The sequence below is a fragment of the Oncorhynchus masou genome, chromosome 14, assembly GCF_036934945.1.
Source record: "Oncorhynchus masou masou isolate Uvic2021 chromosome 14, UVic_Omas_1.1, whole genome shotgun sequence".
Classification (NCBI taxonomy): domain Eukaryota; kingdom Metazoa; phylum Chordata; class Actinopteri; order Salmoniformes; family Salmonidae; genus Oncorhynchus; species Oncorhynchus masou.
In genome coordinates this window covers 12,502,550-12,511,705 of record NC_088225.1, presented here as the reverse complement: position 1 = coordinate 12,511,705, position 9,156 = coordinate 12,502,550, and the positions used below count along the sequence as shown (strand labels likewise).

Genomic DNA, 9,156 nt, shown 5'->3' with positions numbered 1-9,156 from the left:
TTTAATTAATTAATTTATTTTGCTCCTTTGCACCCCATTATTTTTATTTCTACTTTTCACAATCTTCCACTGCAAATCTACCATTCCAGTGTTTTACTTGCTATATTGTATTTACTTTTTTTCCTTTACCTCCCTTACCTCACCTCATTTGCTCACATCGTATATAGACTTGTTTATACTGTATAATTGACTGTATGTTTATTTTACTCCATGTGTAACTCTGTTGTTGTATGTGTCAAACTGCTTTGCTTTATCTTGGCCAGGTCGCAATTGTAAATGATAACTTGTTCTCAACTTGCCTACCTGGTTAAATAAAGGTGAAATCAAAAATAAATAAAATAAATAGACAGGTGTGTGCAGTTCCAAACCATGTACAATCATGTACAAGTATTTCTGTTTTTTTATTTTGTATAAATTTGCTACAATGTCTAAAAACCTGTCTTCACTTTGTCATTATGGGGTATTGTGTGTAGATTGATGATTTTTTATATCCATTTTGAATAAGGCTGTAACATAACAACACGTGGAAAAAGTCAAGGGTGTGAATACGATCTGAATGCACTGTATAAGAGGCAATCTATCATTCATTCATGTTGGGTAAAAAGAGGAAACAGTTAATAATACAACAATATTGTGTGTCTGTGCACAGTCTATCTACACACTTCCTCAGGGTTTTAATGTAACCACAAATACAATGAAGTAAGGGAACAATGAATGGCAATGTAACATAGACCATACATCACATATAAGTTTGGAGACAGTCTTGACCCACAACTACTGTGGGAAAGACTAAGAGGACATCAATGTGTTGCACAAGAAATATAGAAGAACATTTGTTTTCTATAATGAATATGTTTATTGGTCTTTTACAACAATAACAAAAAAAGTCTAGAAATACAAGAAATAAAAGGAGATGATGAATACCTGGTCGTCAACAGCCAGTCCACTAATAATAACAACCTTCAGGATGTTAAAGCTTTGAACCCAATGAAATCCTACTTTCTGCCTGGCAGACAGAAGGCTCCATAAATCACTCTGTTATAACACTGGTTCACACCAACACGATGGGAGAGGTGCTTATGGTATAATATGACACTAAAGCTATGAAACTGGTTCAAACACTATACACTTTTTTCCCCTCATGTCTTTATTGAGAAGTGTCTTTCAAGAGAAACAGATAAACCTTTTTTCCCCCAATTTGTTATGGCTTAAAATAATAATGAAGGCCTCAAATATGTAATTAGTCATTTACAAAATGGTCATTTATGTTTAACATTTAATAATCAAGGCATCATCAAGTGTGCATATTCAAATTGATCGATTGCTCTACCCTGAACCACTGAATTAAAACCAACGCTCTAACACTCAATAAAACATGAATTACCCCTCTGTAAATCATGCTAATATTATTCAGCCATTTGTAATGCATTGAAATTAAGGTGACACGAGATGTCAAAGAGACCTTTTTGAGTTAAGTATTTTGTACATGGTACAGAAAACATAAATGAATAGCCAGAATTATACATAGCAATATTATAGTATGTCAAGCACACATTTGGGCTGTCTTTCTAAAAAAAGGGCCTTTGCTCCAAGTCTGACAAACCTAATTCCACACATTATCGTACACCACTTAAAGTAGATTGATATGTCAAATATAAAATGGTGGGTTATTGGACAAGGTTATATTGATAAAGTTTTGATGAAAAACATTTGATGGGATCGTCATTTAGGCTACCATTTAAAAATAATTCCCTCGCTTATGCTGTCCTTTGTTTTACATATCCTGGTCCAATACTGTACAATCATGAAAGACACATGTTTTTACAGGTTTGTGGGGGCCGAGGCCATGCTGCGTGTGGGCTGGAGGGAGCGCGTCTACTCTGGTTGGGGAGCTGCTGGCGTCTCGTTGGCATTGGCGTCCGTGGTCTTGTTTTCCACCTCATCGTCGGATAGGAGGTCGAGCGATGTTCCCTCCACCTGCAGCTGACGCCTTCCCGAGCGGCTGGAGGAGAAACTGATGGGGCCCCCACGCCTGCAGGGGACATAGGGGGCCAGGAGAAGTATTAGTAACGAGGACCATCAATTTGGCCAATATACACAACTGTTTTGTGTGTGTGTGTGTGTGGTGTGGGGGCTCTAAATACCTGAGGCGGCTCTTGAGTGTGTTGACCTCACGGCTGAGACCCTCGCTGCCCTCAGTGGCATCGTCCAGCTCCCTCTGCAGCTTCCTGCGGTAGGCGTTGGCACGTGTGGCCTCCTCCTCAGCCTCCTCAAGCTGCCTCTTCAGCTGCTTCATGCGAGAGTTGGCCTTCTCCATCTGACCCAGCCAGGAGTCACAACAGACATCAACAATGATGAACAGTCAATACTAATACTTACAATACTCAGCAGTCCTGTGGTCCAGTGGTTACTGGAAAGAACCTACTGTAGGAAAGACTCCAATCCTAAATCTTCACACCTATCCAATCCTGGCCCACCTTTGCAAGTTGTACTGAATTGGATAGAATTCCTTCATTAAAAATGCACTATGCAGCATTTGCCTAATTTCTGTTTGTGTCAAAAGAAGCAGTCATTGTGTAGAGAATCCATAACCAAAAATCTATATATTTTCAGCTGTTGTACAAAACCGAAAGTAAAAGACACAAAAACTCAATTTAAGAACGGAAAGCATAGAAATGGAGCACTTAGAACAGATCTATTGCTTTTTAGACTTGTTTTCAATGAGAATTAAATATCTATAACTCAAATTTCTATGTTAATTTGGTTAAGTCTCCCAAAAAGTTACATATTGTAGCTTTAATATCTGAGACGTCCAAACTTCTGTGACAAGCTCGTCACCTGTTCCTTGTACTGGTCGGAATCGCGGCGCTCGTCCTCCACCTGCAAGCACACCTCCTTCAGCTTCTTCTCTGTCCGTCTCACGAGCTTATTGGCCGCTGCTCGCTCCCTGATAGGAGGACAGAGGAATGAGGTCATAGGACAGTTAGAGCACCACAGGAACCGCACTGTAACAAAGGCTGTCAGTCATAGATCTTCAAGTACATCTCTTAAGATTGCTTTTGACTCATTACATTGATCACATTAACATTTAGATCACATTCAAGAACCTCTCTTCCAACGGGATGAGCTTGTTCTAAGGCCCTCATGAACTCCTCCTGAGTCTTGGTCTCCTATTTCACCTTGTCTAATAAGCTATGGAGTTGTTATAAGAGAGTTGCTCTGTTTCTCACTTTGCCTCCTGCTCCAGCTGCTCCTCCAGCTGCAGTATCTTGGCCTCCAGGGCGGTGATGGAGGCCTTGAACCGGCTCTTCATGGAGCCCTCCAGCTCACCCAGCTTGGCCCGCAAGTCCTTGTTCTGCCTCTCCAGCTGCTGGCGCGCATTCTCACTCTTCTGGGCCATGCTGCGCTCTGCCACAAGCTCCAGGGTCAGGGTGTCCACCTGGGGGAGGAGAGGGGGAAGAGAGAGGTGGAGAGAGGAAAACAGGGAATGAAGGAGAGAGGGGAAAGTGAGAGAGAGATAAGAGTACTTTTTATGACTGGTGTGGTAGTGACCAACTGGGTTTACAGAACAGCAAATATACAACAAATGTACTAACGTTAGCATTTTTGTTTAGTTTACAGTCACTAGGCAGAGTGGCACCTTTTCAATGAGGTATGGTCAGAGATTAATATATCCATCTGTGTTAAGGTGCTCCTAACATTATAGCTGATGAAGACAGCTTGTCGGTCAGAAAGGTTGGATATTAGGTTATTAAATTATTGAGTCTGCGCAAGAGTGTGCAGCTCTCCTTTTGTTTTTCAAAGGTCCTCCTAACAACCATTGCAAAGCTACGTTCGATCTGTATCAGATCAGCGTCAACTGAAGTGAAATAGGCATTTTACTTTCCATAATAAAATGTTACTCTAAAGTATCTTAAGAAGATAGAAGCTAATAAATATGTTTTATGTTTACTGCATATTGTATAGGCTGCAAATGTGTCTTTACGTTTGTCTATTGCTGGCAGCACCAATTCATTGAGTCAAATTCTGTGAATGTGTGAATGTAGGCCACTTGTCCAATAAAAGTTGTTTTGATTCTGATAGACAGTAACATTACTTTGAATGTCCTAGCTTCTTCCCATATCCCATACAATCACGCATCAGTGGCCCAGGGAGCGTGGGAGAAAGATACCCCAATGTTTTCTCAATAAAAAACAGGTGTATTGGCAAGAATCTAGTTATTTTGTATATTTTATGAAATAGGAATAACTCTGAATTACACGATAAATTAATTTTGTAAATAATTTTTCAACATTTTGGCGTGTGTGATTTGTTTACTATTTATGCTGGTGACGTGGAGACAGGCGCATCATAATTTGGTTTATGACATCACAATGTGAAATGGGCAACATATTTTGATGTTCTGTAAAATAAGCACAGTCTACAAATACACTGAAATGGGATGTTTGTGTTGCTGTAAAAAGGTATATGTCTATTCTGGGCTAGAATTTGTCTAATTATGTTACGCTTTAGAGTGTATTCTATTATTTTCAGCTATTCCTAGTTGTTTCATTGTCTATTTATGTGTCCCAAATGGCAGGATTTGGGACAGAGGGTATAACTGTATGGTTACAATGGTTTTATTTTTATAAACATGTATTTATTTTTGCTATTTGTTGGCCTATGATACAGAATTCAATATGATTGGGCGACAAGTTCTTTATTTTATGGTCAGATCATGTGGTTTGGGTGTGACATTTGCTGCTAGTTCAAATATAACATATATAATGTTTCTCCAAACAGAAAAAGAAGTGCAGAGTTCGCCTCGGGATTGGGAGCCGCTGTCCATCGCCGTTCCCAATCCCACCCAAACTGACGTCATTGGATGCCAGCATGGTAACTGCGTCAGTTTGGAAAAACCGGGAGAAGAAGAACGTAAAGGATCACCACCAACTTGATTCTTCCTTTGTCTCTTCTTTCCATTTGAAAACGTCTACAACATCTCTGACGCACCTCGACCCCTTGTCCGGCCGAACACCAATCGGCACTCCATCCCCCTCACCCCCCTCACCCCCTGGATCCCCTGCCAGATCCCCTTCCACTCTCTCCAAGTTCTTCGGCCTCTCTTCCATCTCCTCTCTCCACATGTCATCTCTCTCTTCTTCTTCTTCTTCTTCAGAGGAAGGATCACAGACCTCCTCACCTTTTAGTGCTTCTTTTGTTTCCCTGGCTGTCTCAACTCAGTTTTCCTCCTCTGCCACTCCCCCCAGTCCTGCCTGCACTTCCTCCACAACCCACGTCTCCTCCCCTGCCCCCCAGTCCTCCTCTCCAAACCCTCTGGACCACCATGGAGACACCAACAAAGACAGTGAGATTGGCAGGTACTGCAGCCTGATATCACATTTCATGCCAACCAACACCATTAAATTGAAATGCAAAAGCCAATATAATATAGCTAACCTAATGCATATGTCTGTGTGTCTTTACAGAGATCTTATGAGCTCTGAGGTCAAAGAGGTGGGGGCAGTTGTTCCACAGACAAAGAGAATGGTACCTCTATTTGCTGGCATCGCAGGTCTGTAAACGGGTGCCATTTTTTGGTGCTATTTGTCTCAATTCATCTTTGACAAAGCTTCTCTCTTACCGCTCTCCGTCTCTCGGTCTCTCTCTGCAGAGGCCTCCATTGACCTGAAGGCTTCCTCTGTCTCCTTGGAGAGGTAAGTACTGTATACAATAGCCACCTTCATCTCACTCAACTCTACATAAGAGTGGTCACTCACACCATGACATGGTAAAGAATATCTGTATGCCTGCACATTAAAACAGTGTTCAAACAGACTGATTGGTGTTGAGCTACTGCTACTGAGGCCTCTACCCTGACTCTCTTCCTCCAGGCCATTGGTCAGGTCTCGGGAAGCCATGGCTCACCTTCCCAACCTGTTCAGCAAGAGTAGCACCCAGCTGGGGGAGCAGAGCTGCACAGGCGAGGGCGAAGACAACACCAAGCTCCTCGGGTAAAACACACACACATCTACACACACACACACACCTACTCTTATCTCTGAGCTCTGCTTTTTGTTTTAAATAATTCGGTGTGGTACTCAGAGTTATCTTGTGTTCATGCCTTACAAATACAATCATTAGTTTACCTTTGGTCCACAGTTCAGATATTAGTGTGTAACTGATGGCTCCTTTCCCTCAGGTTGCCCAATATTGGCAACACCTGCTTCATGAACTCTGCTCTGCAGTGCCTGCTGGGGCTGCCAGCATTTTGCAGAGACATCCTGAGACAGCAGAACATCTGGAGTTCCTCCCCTACTCTCAACTGCTATGGTATACAGCCTCGCTCTCACCCTCCTGTCCCACCTGTACACACACTGACCCACCCACCTAGACGCTTATTGTTACAGTACACAAGTTCCGCCTCAATGTATGTGTCAGTGGAGGCTGCTGAGGGGAGGACAGCTCGTAATGATGTCTGAAACGGAGCAAATGGAATGGCATCAAACACATGGAAACCATATGTTTGATGTATTTGATAGCATTCCACAGATTCCGCTCCAGCCATTACCACGAACCCGTCCTCCCCAATTAAGGTGCCATCAACCTCCTGTGGTATGTATGTATGTCTATCTATCTATCTATCTATCTATCTATCTATCTATCTATCTTTGTATCTATTTATGTATGTGTGCTAAACAAAAATATAAACATATAAATATGCAACAAAGATTTCAAAGATTTTCAAAGATTTTACTCATTTACAATTCATATAAGGAAATTAGTCTATTGCAATAAATGAATTAGGACATAATCTATGGATTTCACGACTGAGCAAGGGTGCAGCCATGGGTGGGGCTGGGAGGGCATAGGCCCACCCACTGGGGAGTTAGGCCCATCCGATCAGAATGAGATTTCCCCACAAAAGGGTTTTATTACAGACAGAAATACTCCTCAGCACCCCCTCAGACGATGCCGCAGGTGAAGAAGCTGGATATGGAGGTCCTGGGATTGTGTGGTTACACCTGGTCTGCGGTTGGGAGGCCGGTTGGACATACTGCTAAATTCTCTAAAACAATGTTGGAGATGGCTTATGGTATAGAAATGAACATTCAATTCTCTGGCAACAGCTCTGGTGGAGATTCCTGCTGTCAGCATGCTAATTGTACACTCCCTCAAAACCTGAGACATCTGTGGTATTGTGTTGTGTAACAAAACTGCACATTTTAGAGTGGCCTTTTATTGTCCTCAGCACAAGGTGCACCTCTGTAATGATCATGCTGTTTAATCAGCTTCTTGATATGCCACCTGACAGGTGGATGGATTATCTTGGCAAAGGATAAACGTTCACTAACAGATATGCAAACAAATCAGAAATAAGCTTTTTTTGTGCGTATGGAAAATGTATAGGATCTTTTATTTCAGCTCATGAAACATGGGACCAACACTTCACATGTTGCATTTATATTTTTGTTCAGTATACTGTATGTATGTATGAATGAATGGATGGATATATATTGTCCTTCGTACACTCTTAGTGCCTCATAACATTTTTAAGATAAAACCACACCCAACTCAGCTTCTGATTAACACCAGAGATGATTTCCTGTCACAGTCAGGAATCAGTTGAATCATATTTGATCAGAGGCTAAAGTAGAAGACTGTCACGGGATTCTTCCTGGGAAGGAGAGGTGGACCAAAACGCAGAGTAGCTATTTTGATACATCTTTAATAAAGATGAATATAGAACAATATACAAAACAAGAACTATGAAAAAAAAAAATCAAAAACAGCCCTATCTGGTGCAACAAACACAAAGACAGGAACAATCACCCACAAAACCCAACACAAAACAGGCTACCTAAATATGGCTCCTAATCAGAGACAATGACTAACACCTACCTCTGATTGAGAACCATATCAGGCCCAAACACAGAAATAGACAAACAAGACATCCAACATAGAATGCCCACTCAGATCACACCCTGACCAAACAACACATAGAACATACATAGCAAACTATGGTCAGGGTGTGACAAGCACAGAGCTAATCTGTGGCCAAGGTGAGAGAGTGAAACCTGAATGCATGCTCTTTGTCTCCCTCCACAGCTGCTTTGCCGAGTTACATCAGGCCAGGCTTTCTGGAGGCACTGTTCATGCTAAGAACAAGGAAAATAAGAAAATCCTTCAAACAGTCAAGCACTGTCTTTCCGTTGTCAATGAGGACTATGAGGAAGACTATGAACAGGTAAGATATTATTTGCTGAAAGACTCACTTAACAATAAACCTGGGACACGTGACAGTGTTTTTCCTCAGCTCTGTTTCAGTTGGAGTTGTTGATGTATTTTCTGCTTCCTTCCCATTCTTCTCTCAGGATGCCCATGAATGTGTGTTGCTCCTCCTCTTTCAGCTGAAGGAGGAGGGTATGGCATTAAAGGGCTCACCAGAGCCATACACCTGCCCCGTGAAGCAGTTAGAATTCAAGCTGAAGACTTCCCGTACCTGCACCAGGTAACAGCTGTCATTTCTATACGGTGTACCTTGATGTCGTCATCACATTGGTGAGGAGGTTTAATGTCAGCATAACATGCAGGATACAGAGGTAAAGCATTAAGACAGTGTGTAGAGGGATCAAAAGGTTTGTGTTGGATAGCTGATGCATTTCTCTCCGTACTTCTGAAGCTGTGGAGTTATAGTGTATGGTCAGGAGGATTACAATCACTTGTCACTGAGCCTGAGCCATTACCTGCCACACAGCCTGGACCTCTACTTTAAGGTCAGCACTTAGCTTAAACCAAGAGTTAGTATGTCAAGGAACACTATCATTAATGTCATAATGTTCATAATTGTATTGCTATCCTTTGCCACCTAGCCATCTGCGTTAGAGTGTGCATGCAGGGTGTGCTCAGGCAGCATGGCATCTGTGACTAGACACTTCCTCACGCTGCCCCGGTGAGTCCCCCCATCATCATCTCAGATTACAATTGACAGTCCTGATCTAACTCACCGAACTGGGTTATTGATTTGAGTACAAGACTGATTCCTTTGTCTGTGTGAATGCTTGCCTGGCCGTCTCTGTATGTGTCTGTCTGTCTGTCTGTCTGTCTGTCTGTCTGTCTGTCTGTCTGTCTGTCTGTCTGTCTGTCTTTGTGAATGCCTGCCTGTCTGTCTCTGAG

At 42.2% G+C, this 9,156-nt stretch overlaps 1 protein-coding gene across 1 annotated transcript; it reads right to left on the bottom strand.

Moving 5' to 3' along the window:
* Positions 1-1,865: 1,865 nt before the first annotated feature.
* Positions 1,866-3,604, bottom strand: LOC135553899 (myosin heavy chain, embryonic smooth muscle isoform-like). Its single transcript, XM_064985824.1, has 5 exons — positions 3,593-3,604; positions 3,231-3,439; positions 2,839-2,947; positions 2,145-2,317; positions 1,866-2,032 (listed from the first exon to the last, which is right to left on the bottom strand). Exons 1-5 carry the CDS (start codon positions 3,602-3,604, stop codon positions 1,876-1,878), a joined length of 660 nt encoding a protein of 219 aa, XP_064841896.1. The 3' UTR covers positions 1,866-1,875.
* Between the last annotated feature and the right edge of the window lie 5,552 nt (positions 3,605-9,156).

Coding starts and splice junctions, on each gene's coding strand:
- LOC135553899 (XM_064985824.1), bottom strand. Junction 2,948..3,230: donor CAGCTGGAGCAGGAGGCAAA/GTGAGAAACAGA, acceptor TCCTCCTATCAG/GGAGCGAGCAGCGGCCAATA. Junction 2,318..2,838: donor CCGACCAGTACAAGGAACAG/GTGACGAGCTTG, acceptor TGGCTGGGTCAG/ATGGAGAAGGCCAACTCTCG.